The sequence below is a fragment of the Peromyscus californicus genome, unplaced genomic scaffold, assembly GCF_007827085.1.
Source record: "Peromyscus californicus insignis strain IS unplaced genomic scaffold, ASM782708v3 Scaffold_7__1_contigs__length_154581171, whole genome shotgun sequence".
In the NCBI taxonomy this organism is placed as follows: Eukaryota; Metazoa; Chordata; class Mammalia; order Rodentia; family Cricetidae; genus Peromyscus; species Peromyscus californicus.
Genome location: NW_026294595.1, coordinates 31,126,266 through 31,143,241, shown reverse-complemented (window position 1 = coordinate 31,143,241; position 16,976 = coordinate 31,126,266). Strand labels below are relative to the sequence as shown.

General features: G+C 35.6%; 1 protein-coding gene across 1 annotated transcript in view; it reads right to left on the bottom strand.

Moving 5' to 3' along the window:
• Positions 1-16,976, bottom strand: part of Arl6ip6 (ADP ribosylation factor like GTPase 6 interacting protein 6) — a 29,282-nt gene that overhangs the window by 5,784 nt on the left and 6,522 nt on the right. The window contains exon 3 of the mRNA XM_052723426.1: positions 12,081-12,213. Within this exon, the coding sequence (XP_052579386.1) occupies positions 12,081-12,213 (133 nt within the window). The remainder of the gene's footprint in view (positions 1-12,080; positions 12,214-16,976) is intronic.

Below are 16,976 nucleotides of genomic sequence, written 5' to 3'. Positions count from 1 at the left end.
GTATTTCTTTTCCCTCGCACATATTCTCACAGATCAAGAGAAACTTTTATGGTAGAATTCTTGCAATTTAAAATGGTACCTTCAGTGTGAAATGACTTGACTTTAAGCAAATAGTTCTCTATTTTGTCAGAATGGGTTAAGGCTCACATTAAGAATCAATCAATAATTTATTTCCTATCTCAATGGTTCAGTAGGATAGAGGATGAACTAGTTAGTACTAACGTACTTTTTCAGACTATCTGAACTACCTTTTATTTCTCACCCTATTTAAGCTATATGAATTTTGGCTGGAGTAACTAACTACCAGGTAATACAAATTCCTACTCCAAAAATTTCAAGTTTAAGAGAAAACACTGAATAACATTTCACCTACAATAAGTCTTTCATATTCTCACATCACCCTTTCATGTTTTACCCATCTTCAGTCCAAACTATCTGGGAGGAGGGAATGTGTCTCTATTGAACATGTAGACCATTTTTCTCTTGTCATCATTCCTTAAACAATACAGCATTTGTATTTTTATCATGTATTCTAAGTAACCTAAAGATGATTTAAAGTATCTAAGAAAACATGCTGACTTTGTGCAGCCCCTAGAATTAGTAGACTCAAGAATAAAATAAGTATCAACCATTATCAATGGTCCTTTGATTGATTGGAATTGCTGAAAAGCAATATTTTAAGGTAAAATGCCAAGTTTCTCATATGAGTTATCAGCTAAATGAACCATCCTTTATTTATTTACCATGTTAGGGAACCCATAAACAGAGACATGTTGGTGGGCAGAGACAGACAATGAAATCAATTTGAGACAGGCTAAACTATATCTGTATGACACTGAATTAAATAAAAATCCTCAACAATCAACAGGAAAGGCCAATGGAATCAAGAGGGTCCTTAGAATTGAGTCAACAAATAATCTATTAAAATGAAAAAGAGGCAGCAATGATACCACAGAAGTTAAAAAGAAAACGCATTTCAAAGAGGAAATGGAAAACAGCTTCACACAACAAATTAGAAAACAAGGATTAGCTTTCATATTTAAGAAGTCTGCAGTGACTTCAAGATGGAGACATTTAGTGCTGAGATGACCGCAGACACCTGTGCTTTCAATTACAGTCCTTTGGAGACAGAGCAATCTCTCCAGTACTCTAAGACATTTATATGTGAAGAGGAGGGCAAGGCATGGGCATGTATTTTGACAGGAAAAACAATTATCTTAAAAGTATCCTTATAAGAAGTGTGGATCCAAAAGCAAAAGAAGGCACTGAAAAGGGAACAAAGGAGAGGGTACTAGGATCTGAAGTGCAAGTGAAAGGAAGTACGAATAGGTAGGACCTGATCTCTGGAAGTACAAGTGAACAACAATATACAACAAGGTACATTTTTAAGGGTTACAGGAAGAAGACATTTTCTCTCCAAAGCTGGAGCTCTAATGAAGGCCCTCTGCATGAGGAGTAAGCAAGCACTTTTCCAACTGAGATACATATGTCATGACAAGGAGAAAGAAGAAACAGAAGTTCCCTTATGCTAAGTGACCTTTTAGTGAAACTGGAAGTGAAGCCTATTGAAGAGTTCAGTGTGGTTGACTTTGAACAGGCACAAAAAGTGATCAAGAGCAACAGATATAGATGGATGATCACACTCAAATCTTAGTTCAGAATATGCAGCTGTACATTCTGGATATTTGGAACTTATTTCAGATAATACAACTATTTACCCTCTTTATGTTCAGAATTTGAGATCTACTCGCTCCACCTTGACCTTCCTTTTGCCCTATCTAAAGCTCTGTAATTTTACAGGGCAGGTACTTCATATACCTTTTTTATTGTTCATAAAGACCTGCTAAAAGGATAATTTTTCTTAGCATTCATAATAATTGTGGCAAATTTTGATGTATTTGCTTTGGCTTTCTGATTCTTAAATTTCAATTATTTTTCTGGCCACTAATTTATATCCCCTACTCTATAATCTAGCCTGAAAAAAATACTTCCCAGATTGTCACAGAATGAATTTTTATAGTATTATAATCTAAAAGGAGAAAAATGGATAAAAATAAATGTGTAAAAGCTGTAAACCTACTCTAAGTTTTCCTGCTTCTTTTAGTCCATAGTCCTTAGCTGACCCCCTAGCACTTTACTATTATTCATTAAAGCACAAATATTCAGAAAATGTTAGTAGTTATATCAATAAGGTGTGAAATATTGCTTATTTTCTTTTTTTTGGGGGGGGGGGGTTGAGACAGGGTTTCTCTGTGTAGCTCCTGACTCTCCTTGAACTCACTCTGTAGACGAGGCTGGCTTCAAACTCTGAGCTCTGCCTGAATTATTGCTTCTTAATATGTAATTTAAATAAATCTGCCTTACCCGTAAGACTATATAATTTGCCAGACACAATGGCACTATAACAAATGAGCACCCCCATTCATCCTCTGGCTAATGTAATTATTTTGGGGAGGGAGGTGTCTAAAACTTAGAAAAATTTTGAAAACAATATCTAACTTCAGAAAAATCCTCAAAAGCAAATTAAGACCCATCTGTCCTATCACCCTATTCTCTAAATAAAGGTTTATTATAACTTTTCTTTAGTCTTACTCATCCTTTATAAACTGTCTACAGCAGCCTGGGTGCTATAATGACAGATGAGGAATTGTGACTACTGTCATGTGAACCACATGCTTTTATCATTTGGTTCTTTATAGAAAAAGTTCACCAATGCTAAATATCTAAAGCCTCTCTATTCAATCAGATCTGTAGAGCTGCAATCCTAAGAATTACCTGGATCTTTCTTTTCCTTTTCTTCCACTGTGTAGCTCTCGATGTCCTGGAACTCACTATGTAGACCAGGATAGCCTCGGACTCAGAGATCCACCTGCCTCTGCCTCCTGAGTGCTGGGATTAAAGATGTGCCCCACCACACCAGCTTGGACATTTCTTAAAAATTCAGAATCAAAACCAAGATCTTATTCTAAGGACACTGACTCAGAACCTGAAAGGTTAGCTACATCTTCAGGTGAAATTACTTCAAGAGTCAGTAATGAGGTTCACTATTTGGCAATAAATTATCAAAGAGATTTTTAAATAGATAATTTCTTCAGAAAGATAAGCCTATTGTTTTCTATGTGCAAACTTTAAAATTATTGTAATTTTAAACAATAAAATTGAACAAATATTTATAAAACTTGTCTGTTTTAATGAATAATCCTAAAGACTGGATGTTATACACTTATTTTTTTTTTTTTATAAAATGGTTAACTCAAATAAAAAATCAGGTAGGATAAAAAACTTTCCCCAATGTTTTACACACACACACACACACACATACACACACACGCACACACACATACTGTGCTCAAGCAGCAGTCACATTAGGGTGCTACATATGCATAAATGAATATGTATACTTGTATTTCAAATAGAATTAAACTATCTTTAGAATAAAGTACTGAAAAGCTTAAACTGTTTACCATAATTTTACATATAGTTATATTTGAATAGGATACAATTTTTGAACATTTAAGTACATACACAGAAATAATACATATACTACACAAATAAACACTCACAAGGTTTTACTACTTTTAAGAAAGATACAAAAATATTGCCAAACTGATTTTTTAATATATCACAGTAATAAGACTGTGAACTAGAATTAAAAAAAAAATTTGCTTAAATGCTAACCCCCAAATTTAGAGAGCTATCAGGAAGGGAAGGGGCACAAGGAGTGAAGAAGAGGGGAGGAAGGAGAGAAAAGAGGAGCTGAACTGGGCTTAGGCACCATTCATCTTTGCCTATGACATTATGCTGCTTAAAAAAGGAAGATTTTTATTATAAATATGTATGTGTTTGTATGTCTTGCAGGGGGAGGGGTATGTGCCCATATGTGGGGGTACCTACAGAATTCAGAAAAGGGAATTGGATCGCCTACAGCTGGAGTTATAGGCAGTTGTGAGCTACCAGATCTGCGTGTTGGGAATGGACCACTGATCCTCTCAAAGAATAGCAAGCACTTTTTACTTGCTGAGCAATCTCCTTAGACCTTCTCTTCTATTTAACCTTATCTTTTCCTTTAGTCAACTTATATTAGTTGTTGATTGACTTGATCAAGAATTCTTCTGGGGTAAACAGCATAGGCTGGATTTAACACCACCTCTCTGATTTCAAAACACTTTTTAATATAATAAATAGACTGCTTCTCATAATTTATGAATATTATTGTGGTGGTTTGAATGAAAATGGCCCCCAGTGACTCATAGGGAATGGCATTACTGGTGGTGCGGCCTTGATGGAGTAGGCATGGCTTTGCTGGAGGAAGTTTGTCACTGGCTTTGAGGTTTCAGCTCAAGCCAAGTCCAGTGTCACACTCTCTTCCTGTTGCCTGCCTATCCAGCTACAGAACTCTCAGCTACCTCTCCAGCACCATATCTGTCTGTGTGCTGCATTGCTTCCCACCATAATAATTGACTAAACCTCTGAATTGTAGGCCAGCCCCAATTAGATGTTTTCCTTTAGAAGAGTTACAGTGGTCATGGTGTCTCTTCATAGCAATAGAAACCCTAAGACAATTGCTGAACACACAAAAGGGGGTTCAAAGGACCTCTCTCGGTATTCTTAGTGCTGCCTGTACTTTTCTAACAACTCATAAATAACACATTAACAGCACACCAAGTGTAATAGCAAACAATCAGCTAGATCATGTTATAAAAACAAGGAAGCCAAGAATGAATGCTAACATAATTTCTTAAAGAATTTTGTTTCATCTATACATTGTTCACTCCGGAGTCATGGAATATATTTTATAAAACATGCATGTATTTTAACCCTACTCTTATAAAAAAAAACACATTATGCTACCACTAATATAGTCATTAGTATATTCATTGCAACTGACAGCTCCAAACAGTCCCTAGTTAATGAATCTTCATGACACTCAGATATCAAAGCCAAGTCCATGATCTATTTCTTTTGTCAGTAGCTTTTCTCTCCTACTGCAATTAGCCATCTGACATCTGTTTCATTAGTTCATGATAATAATGAATTTGATTCAACAAGGAGGCAGCTTTCCAAAATCTGTATGATAAGAGTTAATTCATTGTGATCAATGTTACATCTAGTGTGCTTGGAAGAGAAACTTCTAATTTAAACATTAAATCAACTTTTCTTGATCTACAAGGTTTATATTACTGCCCAAAATAACATTTTCTTATAATGCTGTATTACTCTACTCATTCTGTATTTTCTTAACTACAATGTAAAGAGCAATGAGAAGCTACAGAATAATCCTAGTAACACATTTAAAATAAACAAGGCTTCAAGGCAATATAGAGTATATAACAAAGTAATGTCAGCTCTAAAATCCAGAATTCTCCAGGAAATTTATATTTAATATTCTATTTTTTTCTGTTGTTCCTTATAACAAGTTAAAATAACATTAACCCATAAAGGCCATGAAAATTAAACTCTCAGCATCTACTTACATATCGAATGCTTCCCAGAAAAATATGCAAAAGCATCATATGATTATAAAAGAATTATCAATAAGTGATTTAAAAAAAGAACAAACACCAACAATCTTGTTCTTTTCAAACTACCAATTGTTCACATTGTAGTACGAATCTTTAAAAGGTCTTATTAATAAAAAAACTCGGAGCCAGGTGTTGGGGTGAACGCTGAATGACCAGAGAAACAGAACCAGCCACATCCAACCTCACTTTGCCAATTCCTCAGCTGACCTTGTTTCCTCAAACTGGAAGCCTCTGAAGCCTCATCTGAATGGATCTCAGCTGAACTGCTGCTAAAAGCTAAAAGCTTAAAAAGGCTCTAGTTCCTGATTCTCACACCTTATATACCTTTCTGCTTCCTGCCATCACTTCCTGGGATTAAAAGCGTGTGTCACCATGCCTGGCTGTTTCCAGTGTGGCTTTGAACACACAGAGAACCATACAGATCTCTGTCTCCTGAATGCTACGATTAAAGGCACGTGCTACCACTGCCTAAACCTATGTTTAATATAGTGGCTGTTCTGTTCTGACCCCCAGATAAGTTTATTGGTGCACAATATATCAACCACAGCACATTAAATAACATCCAAAGCAGTGCAATTAAAAATGAGGCATATATAATGTTAAGTTTACTAAATTTAAAATGCACTTTCTGAAATTAAGGTATGTATCAAATATCTGTGGTTGAGAGTGCAATAGAAAGGTGAGTAACTCACTGGATGGTGGTGGTGATGCATGGATTTAATCCTAGCACTCAGAAGGAGGCAGAAGCAGGCCAAACTCTGAGTCCGAGGCCAGCCTGGTCTACAGAGCAAGTTCCAGGCCAGGCTCCAAAGCTACGTAGAAAAACCTTGTCTCAAAAAAACTTAAAAAGTAAGTAACTCAATTATTTAGACTAAAAAAAGACAACATTGTCAGGAAGGCAGCAGATATTCACTAGGTTTTACCTCAAAACTGAAATACTATGGATTGCCTATCTAATTCTGTAGACTGTATTTTAAACAAGCTTTTATGGAAAGATTATACCATTGTTTAACCATATCAGTTTTAGAAATTATTAATCTGATAATTTTAACATTTGTCTTGACTATTAATCTAATATTAAATAAGCAATAAAACAATCATGTAACTGGAAAGCAACAAATTTCAAACTTTTAAAAACAGGCATGAATTTATGCTGATTTCTATAAAATGAACATATGTATTCCAACATGCATCATTCTGGGAAATAAATATATTCATATTCAAGATGCATCTGAGGCAAAAATACTGTGATTTAAAAGTGAGTCAAGTTATAAGAATGCAATATGTTTTCTTAGTTTATGATAACTCCAAATGGCTTCAAAATTTGAGGGATGACATAAGCACAAACTTAAAAAGTGATCTACAAACATTTAAAGTAAGTCTTTTTCTTGTTACTTTTTAATAAATTTATTTTACATCCCAGCCACAGTCCCCCCCTCTTTCCTCCCAGTCTCCCCAACCACCCACCCTCTGTTCAAACTGCAGTAAGACTTAAGCACCTCCCCATGTATTAAGCTGGACAAAGTGACCCAGTATGAGTAGGGTACCAAAAGCCAGTAAAAGAGTCAGAGACAGCCCTGTTACTACTGTAATTCTTTTTAACAAAAGTTCATATTGTAAACAAAGATATTCAAGGTAATTAAACTGCATTAAGGAGGAGATAATTTGTTTTTAGAGACAGGATCTCTAGTCTCAGGCTCCCCTAGAACTCACTATGTAACCCCCAGGCTAACTTTGATCTCATGGCAGGCCTCCTGCCTTACCCTTGCAAATGGTAGATCATTCTTTTTTTTTTTTTTATTTTGCAATACAAATCAGTTCTACATATCAGCCACAGATTCCCTTGTTCTCCCTGCTCCCGGCCCCCTCTCCTTCCCCCCAGCCCAGTCCCCATTCCCACCTCCTCCAGGGCAAAGCCTCCCCCGAGGACTGAGATCAACCTGGTAGACTCAGTCCAGGCAGGTCCAGTCCCCTCCTCCCAGGCCGAGCCAAGTGATCCTGCATAGGTCCCAGGTTTCAAACAGCCAACTCAAGCAATGAGCACAGGACCCGGTCCCACTGCCTGGATACCTCCCAAACAGATCAAGCCAATCAACTGTCTCACCCATTCAGAGGGCCTGATCCAGTTGGGGGCTCCTCAGCTATTGGTTCATAGTTCATGTGTTTCCATTCGTTTGGCTATTTGTCCCTGTGCTTTATCCAACCTTGGTCTCAATAATTCTTAGAACAAGTTAGCCTCAAGTAGGTTCATTGTTAGTTGTGAGACTCAAGTTGAGCTATTATCATAGAAGGTGGCTAAAGATTTATTTATTAAGAGCTGAAGTAGCCTCCATATCTGCAATGCTATTGACTACAGCATGTCATTTCTTCAGTGTTACTTAACAGAAGCAAGAAGTCTATTTAAAATGTTTCTTAGTTAAGTTATTCAATCTAAGCTTTAGATTCAAATACACAATACACCAGAAATCTTAAACTTTTTAAATCATGTTTATTTAGTTGGGGAGAGGTATACCATGGTATGAAAGTGAAGGTAGAGGACAACCTCTGAGGACTGATTCTCTCCTCCTAGGGAATCACACTCAGGTCAGGTCACCAGGCTTGGCAGCAAGCACTTTTATCTGCTGAGCCATTTTGCTAGTTAATCTTTGATCAGCTTAAGATTGGAATTTTGAAATCTCTAGCAGCACTTATTTCCATAATAGAGTTCTCCTAGTCTTGTAATTATAAGCACAAACTTTTTTCTCTCCTTGGAAATAAATCTTGATGTATATTCATAGTATAAAATAATAATTTATCTTTGTGACATAAAATACTTCTTTACAGCTGGGAATATAGCTCAAATGGTAGAATGCTTGCTAAGCAAGTGAAGGCCCTAGGCTCAATGCCCAGCACTGGAAGAAGAATAAAAAAGGCTTCTTAGTATAACTTGTAACTCCCTTCACAATGTTCGAGCTAATTAGCTATGGAAGTCCACCAGACCTATGATTAGGTTATACAAATTCACTTTAAATGTAAAATGTAACACCAATAAAACAGAAATGACTTACTTTGGAACGCCTAGGTTATTTTGGTTTTATAACCCCACAAAGGTTATAGGAATATATGGACTTCTGACCCAATGAACATTTTTTTCAAGTCACCAACAGATTTTTTTTTCCATTTCCCACTAAATTTATTACTAGTCTACAAAGTAATATTTGTATTATAGGTAAGATTTTTCAGTAATTACATGGTTTTATCTTTAGCATGTGAAATAATTGCAAGCCTATAGACAGACCATTTACCACTAGATGGTGCCTGTATAGAGGTAATGTAAAATGTGTGCAGTTTAAATTAGAAAGTGTCACTGACTTAGGGAGAACAGTGAAGCTGAGGATAGATGTTAAAAAAAAAAGTTGCTACTCTATACAGCAACACTGCAGAGGCAAAACGGCCATACTATAAAAGCTCAGTTAGGTGTCAACGAAGTCACAATTAGTAAAAGTTCCCCTATTGGTTTATTTTATAATGTAGAAGTCAGTGAGTTTATGAGGCAAAACAAAAGTAGTCAGATGCATTAGGTTACATGCAAATAATTGGAGTGTACAAGCTGTTTCAGGTCCTGGGACTCGGTTTCTTCATGTTATAAAATGGAAGAACATTATTAATGGTACCACCTATGGGGAGCTTAGAAACTTGGCTCCTCTATGATCTTTATTTGGAATCCCTAAGACATCTCTTGTACTAAATTACTAGTTTAAAAGTTGTACTTTTAGGAAAAATTCAGCTTCAAGGTAGATATCCTACCTAACTTCCTCTCCAATCACAAAAGACTTAAATAAAATGTTTGGTTCTGCCACTAGCCTTCCTAAAATGAACCTCAAAATAACTTAAAGGTCTCTTTGTATATGGTAATTTTGTGTGGAGGTGCCTTATGTAGATGCCACAACATAAAGTAATGACGATGCATACACTTGATTGCCTGCTTGGAACCCACTCATAAGACCCAATGAATGAGGAAAGTGAGTTGGAGATACTGATGAGACATTGTGGGGAAAAAAGAATGAATTATACAAGACTAAATTATAACCTAATGACAACTAAGGAATACTGTAGATACTCCACAAAATCCCAACTTCTGCTTTGTTCTTTAACAATGCAAATTCCAAGTAGCTAAGACATAGTTCTCCATGTAATTATTTTAGAAGTATATTAGGGCAAAATTTTCACTTTTGCATAGCACTTTTAGAAATAAAAGATAAAGCAATATTTTCAAAAAGGTACCTAATGGACTTTGACAGGAAAATGGCTCCATGCATTTGTAAACTTAGCCAAATTAAAAAAATATACTGGTAGAAGGCAAGATAGTTCAGCAGGTAAAAGTGCTTTTGGCCAAGCTTGGAAGAACTGAATTCAATCCCTAGAACCCATATGGTGGAAGGCCAGAACTGACTCCTCCAAAGTGTCCTCTGACCTTCACACATGTGTACCTGTTGGCAACAGCACACATATACACACAATTAAATAAAATGTAGTACAATTTTTGTTAAATAAAAATAAGTGACAAGAAAAGTATTTCATTTTTAGTATCAAGCTAAATTATTTATTCAGATTGCTAATTTTATTATATTTTCACCTCATATTTACTAAATAGCAAGAAACGTTACTTTATTTCATTAAGAATTTTGTTTCAGTTAAATGCAAGTCATAGAAAAGGAGCCTTGATTTTTTTCCCTTGAAATTAGTTATTCTGTCTTTTATTAAAATGTTTTATTCTATAAAGAATATCAAGACTATTTAAATAAAACAATTACATTTTTGAATTTTGACTATCATGAAAAATAGTATATACACGGTGATCCCAATTCCCATTTCTAAAATAATCATAAGGCACAGAAAGAATGGAAAAACATACGTTAAAATGTTGGTAGTAAGCCGGGCGGTGGTGGCGTACGCCTTTAATCCCAGCACTCGGGAGGCAGAGGCAGGCGGATCTCTGTGAGTTCGAGGCCATCCTGGGCTACCAAGTGAGTCCCAGGAAAGGCGCAAAGCTACCCAGAGAAACCCTGTCTTGAAAAACCAAAAAAAAAAAAAAAAAAAAAAAAAAAAAATGTTGGTAGTAATTTTCATAGGTTATTTCCATTATCTACACACACACACACACACACACACACACACACTTACTCATTGTATTTGTCTCTTTTTGAGACAAGGTCTCATGTAGCCCAGATTGACTTCAAACGTGCTATGTAGTCCGAGAATGGCCTTGAACTAGCTGGGATTAAACACACGCACCACTACACACTATGTACTGCCAGGGAGGAAACTAAGGGCCACACGCACACTAAGCAAGCGAGCTATATCCATAAGGCTATTTTAATATCTTTCAACCAAGAATCAGAATTACTTTTAAGCAAGCAACAAACATGTTTATATTAACTTTATTTTAGGTAGTAAGATAAGCTATAACATATTATAAAGTTATTTTTATTAAAACATTATATTATACATTAGGGAAATATATCTCATTTCTAAGTAAACAGTCTAAAGATTTCAACATTTTCGTAAGGAAGAGTCTATTTTCCTGTGCAAGGACTCACTCTACTGGTTACACGGAGAATACACACTTAGACATTGTGAAATAATTGTCTATTTTCATGAACACTAGAGGGCAATATTTTCATTTTCAAACTTTGTGTTTATGTGTATACTTCAACGTATACTTAAATTTCACTTGAATAAACATAAAATAATTTTGTATTTTAAATTTTGTGTTTACTAGTAAAAATTAGTATTAACACAGCATACTAAAATATATTTTATAAGTGCTTTAAAACTTTTTAATACTAGACAATCAAGTACACAAAGTAAGTGATCTAAAACTATCATTTTAATGACTAATAAATATTTGACAAGAGGTTCCTTATTTCTACTTACAATTTAATAAAAAAATTAATTTATTAAAACTTAATACAATATAATTAGTTAATAGATCTTTAAAAGAACACTAAAACTCTTTAATCCTCAAAACTCTTAAGGCCAAAAGAGCTGGAAATACAAGACTAGCAATCAGGGAAGAAGTCAAATACAAATAAAAGAAAAATGAGCACATGACACAAGACTGATAGTCTCTACTAAAGATATTGCTATAATGGGCAGCAAAGGAATATCAATTTAAACTTTTTCCATTTTAGCCAATAAGCTTTCTGACTGAATGCTACCAAGTAATCTATAGTATGGTATTCCACTCTTAAGTGTAACTCTTAGAATATTTAATTATGAATTAAATATTTATCCACATCAAATGCAAATTCATAGGCATACAAATATGATTTTCAGTATTTTTTAAAAGTACATTATTTAGATAGGGAATTTAAAATATTCTTCACCTAAAGGCGAGGCCAATGCTGAAAAATCTTGTGTTGTTATTGTCTTAATACTGAAATCTAGAGCTTCAACATATCCCAGTTTATTGATTCTTCAACTTTACTGTGTTTAAGAGAACTCAGATTCACTCACACACACCCAACACCTCAAACAAACAAACAAAAATAAACAAACAAACCCAGAAGCACTTACTTGAACCTAGCAGGTGAAAGAGGAGTAGGCGGAAACATTCCTGGTTCAAAAGAATCAAAATAAGTCACTGTCCAAGAGAAGCTGCAACAGGAGAATCCAGCAGTTAGAGACAGTGTCAGCAGAGACCAGAACCCTTAATGGGAAGAGAGAGAAAGAATTAGTAAAATAATTTCAACTAGGCTCTTCATGTCCAGATACTGATGTAAATTTCTTTAGAGATTTGAGTTTAGCACATGCTAACCCACATAAAGAAAAAAATTACAGGAACGCAGTTAGAGGTTGTATCATTAAATATTTTAATGAAATTATTATATGTGCAAGTGAAGACAAATTCTACTAAAAATATAAAATTTGGTCTTATGACATTCAACTACAGCAAAAATAGTCAAAACAATTTACTCTTAGCATGTCTTTAACAGTTTGAACTTCATGAGCAGTATCTGGCATTTGCTATTGCTTTGTACTAAGTGCCTTCTTTCATTCCAAAACAAGCACTTTTGACCTATCAACCAATTGTGGAATACCTCCAAGTCTTTATAATTTTCCTATGAAAATACTGGCTCTTCATCCTTGCTCAGTATTAAACTGAAGTTGACTTCCAACTTACCGAGGAGTTGGGATCTCAAATTGACCAATTTAGAACTTTTTTCTTACAGGAATCAATCAAATCAAAAGCATGATAATATAGTGAATCCAAGTTGAGGGATAAGGGTTAGAAAGCACTAGAAGATATAAACAAAGTGACAGGACCCAGGAATAAACTGATCTGAAAATTTCTGGATACTACTCAATTCAGAGGGTAAGGAACTGTTATGAATCCAATTCTCTTCAGTAGTATAGTTACATTTCTTAAAATTTATTTATTTTCATTTCCTGTGTATGAGTGTTTTACCTGCATATATTTATGTGTACCATATGTATGCCTGGTGCCTGCAAAGGTCAGAAGGTATCAGATCCTCTGGAACCAGAGTGACCAACAGTTGTAAACCGCCACATGGGTGTTGGGAAACAAACCTTGCTCCTTTGCAAGAGCAGCACATAACTGCTGAGCCATCTCTCCAGTCCCCAGTTTTAACTTCAAGTTTTTAAAGTCTTTCGTAAGTTTAATTCATTACATCTACTCAGGAAAATACAAAGGAACTACCCTGTATTTGGTACAGTACTAAGTAACGGGAATAAAAAGGAAAACATTTTGGCTTCACCGAGCAATTTTGGTGAGAAGAAAATAAGAGTATAAATAAATTAGTAGTTACCAATTGGGAAAACATTTTTTTAAAAATAAATTTTACATTCGCTAAGGTCTCTAAGGAGATAACATCAGAATTCAGATCAAGGCTGTGATTCTTGAATTCTTTTTTTTTTTTCAAGACAGGATTTCTCTGCATAGCTTTGGAGCCTTTCCTGGAACTCACTCTGTAGCCCAGCCTGGCCTCAAACTAAGAGATCCACCTGCTTCTGCCTCCCAGTGCTGGGATTAAAGGTGTGTGCCACCATTGCCAGGTGAAGTTAATTCTAAGATTTATATATTAGACAGTAATCTTCAATAGCAGACTACTACCAAATACTGAATGCTACTGGACCTTGTATTTAACAATTAGTCACATGGACCCTGAGGAACAAAATACATTTAGAAGAAAAGCCAAGTAAGTTAGCTTATAATAGAGCAAGATCTTGTCATAAAAAACAAATAAATAAAAATGTTAACGTGGGGTAGAAATTGTAGCCAATCGTAACATCCTTGCCTAGCAGATGGAAGGCCCTAAATTTAAACACTAGCAACTCCTCTAAGCCACAAAACATTTCAATACTATCTAGAAAAAGGAAAACTGGTTGAATTCATATCCCACACTATACACAATAAATTCTAAAACATATCAATGAACAAGGCATAAAATGGCATGGTTATATAGACCTGTGACTTCAGGACTCCAAGCAAGAAGCAGTCCTCACCTGAGCTACACAGGAAAACACGCTTACAAATTTAATCTAGACAGAGATATGTGTGCTATATCTAGACATATACAAATATAGTACATCTATATCCATATACAGTATACACACTATATATGGATACATATATATTTTACTTAAGATATTGATTAAAAAAAAATCCCAGGGAAGACTGAGAATTTAACACTGGTCCTCTGTAGGAAGAAGAATGGTGAACAGGAGAAGCCTATTCCTGGGTATATTTCGTGAGTATTTTCCATTTTGACACATGTGATTTGGGGTGGGGGGTGAGAAAGGGTCTTACCATGTAGCTCTCGCTATGCTGGAACACACTATGTAGACCGGGCCGGCTTTGAATTCAGACATCCACCTGCCTCTGTATCCCCTAGTACTAGGATTAAAGACATGCACCACCACACATGGCTTATGTGATTTTTAAAATTTATTTAAAAAAGTTGAGATGAAATATAGCTGGGAATATAGTTTAGCTGGCAGACTGCCTGTGCATCATATACAAAATACTAGGTCTATCCTCAGTGGTGGGGATGCCTGTAATCCTAGCAGTAGGGAGGTGAAAGCAGAAGAATATGAAGTTCAGGGCCATTCTCCCATACGCAGAGAGTTCAGGGCCAGCCTGGGCTACACGGAAACCTTGTCTCCAAAAAGGTAAAAGTCAACCCAGGCTCCAAAACTGTTTCTCTAGTAAGACTATCCTTTCTGAAAAGAAGAGGGGCAGGGAAGTTGTACCATAATGTATGTATCTCATATTCTGACTGCTCTTTTTCTTTTTTTTGAGACACAGTTTCTCTGTGTAAACCTGACTATCCTGGAATACAGTATAGATTGGCCCCGAACTCAGAGATCTGCCTGCCTTTGCCTCCCAAGTGCTAGGATTAAAGGCATGTACTACCACACCCAGTTATTTGTTTATTTATTTGTTGTTTGTTTTTCAAGACAAAGTTTCTCTGTGTAGCCCTGGCTGTCCTAGAACTCACTCTGTAGACCAGGCTGGCATCAAACTCAGAGATCCGCCTGCCTCTGCCTCCCAAGTGCTAGGATTAAAGGCATGCATTACCACACCCAGTTATTTGTTTATTTATTTGTTGTTTGTTTTTCAAGGCAGAGTTTCATTGTGCAGCCCTGGCTGTCCTGGAACTCACTCTGTAGACCAAGCTGGCCTCGAACTCAGAGATCCACCTGCCTCTGCCTCCAGAGTGCTGCCCAGCTCTGACTGCTTCTTGATAAGGGGAGTTTAAAAATGTATAATCTTACTAAAGTTTACATGAGATACTTTCAGAGTCCCAGAAGGAAAGACAAAGAATACCAAAGGATGACAAGAAATAGCAATTTCCTAGCTACCCAAAAATAGTATACTACAGAATATTTTACCAGAAAGCAGGTAAGAAATATGTTCATTGTGCTGTTCGTAAATCCTGAAGCTTAATAACACTGACAACAATGTTGATATGTAAAAAGCAAAGTAATTAAACATAAGGAAGTGTAAAGTGTTTTAAAAGACTGACCTAAAGCCTGGCAGTGGTGGCACACGACTTTGCTGGAGACTAGTTTATAGAGCTAATTCCAGGACAGCCAAAGCTACACAAGAAACCCTGTCACAAAAAAGAAAAGAAAAATACTGACCTAAATGCTGTCAGTTCCCCTTTTCCCACCCCACCCTTTTTTTAAGTTACCCCACAAGTACATGCAAGGGAAAGGAGAAATACCTTATCTTTGGCTTGAATGTTGTAACATTACAAAGCTAGTATACAGATTTAATCAGGGATAGAAAGGTAAACTTAAAATTTCTTGAAGAGAAAAAAAATGAATAAACTTTGGAATACAGATGAGCTGTTTATGTGGAACAGAAAAACATAGAAAGATGTTCCTACCTTGAGTAAATGTGCTTGTGCTTGCACTGAACCTTGCATTGACACAAGAGTGCTTGCTGTTGGGCTTCCTGTCACAGCCATCCAGAAAAAGCTGTACACCAGACAGGAATGTGGTTTTGTACATCTTGGCAGTTGGCCCAAAAATCATTGTGCAGATACCTCTAAGTGGGTACAGAAATAGCAATGGTCCTATGGTGTAAGTGCTACATCTAAAAGGACATCCAAAATAGAATGCAAGATGTTTCAACAGTAACTCACTTCAGCAAATGTCGTCAGAATGCACCTCAATTTCAAAACTCAAGGCTCTAGGATCTTAGCCCAATTTGGGACCAAGAATTATAGTAAAGGCTGAAATTCAACCTTCTTGTTACCTAGTAAGAACATGGCAGAAATTACAAACTTTATGAACTTCAATTTAGCAATGTCTGTATTGGCAAATAAGTGTTATCTGTTACTTAACTCCAAGATTAGTATAATTTATATAAAATTTCTAAAATAAATGTTAATCAAGAAAAATCAAGACTATAGACTGCTATGAAATGATGAAACTTCAAGATACCTTATAAAGGTAAAGAAGGAAATATCACTTAAAACTATTTCAGTATCTTGCTACTTAAATCAACCAGACTTTTCTATCTCAGAACTTTCAGAGCACACCCATCATTTTACTAAAACTATTCTTGTGAGTAGCCATCTCATTTTTCTCTAGCTACTATTTAAATAAGTGAATTTTTTTCATAAAGAAACAGAATTGTTATTCACACAAGCAAAAAGTATTCTTGAGATATCCATCCTGATTATTATTGTACAATTTCATCATGGACATTTAAGTTATTTTTTTATTCATTCTGAAGTAATAAACAGCTGTATGACTAGAAAGTCATGTCACAATGATAAGGCTAAGGCTACACTGCAATTGTAGTCTAATAGTGTCTATGGTTCTGAAAATTATGAAACTATAAATCTATAAATAAGCAAAAAAGCCACAAAAGTTAACTCCAACAATTTTGTCAGGATAGCTCCAAAAATGAAAGCTCAGGTAACATTTTAATACTAT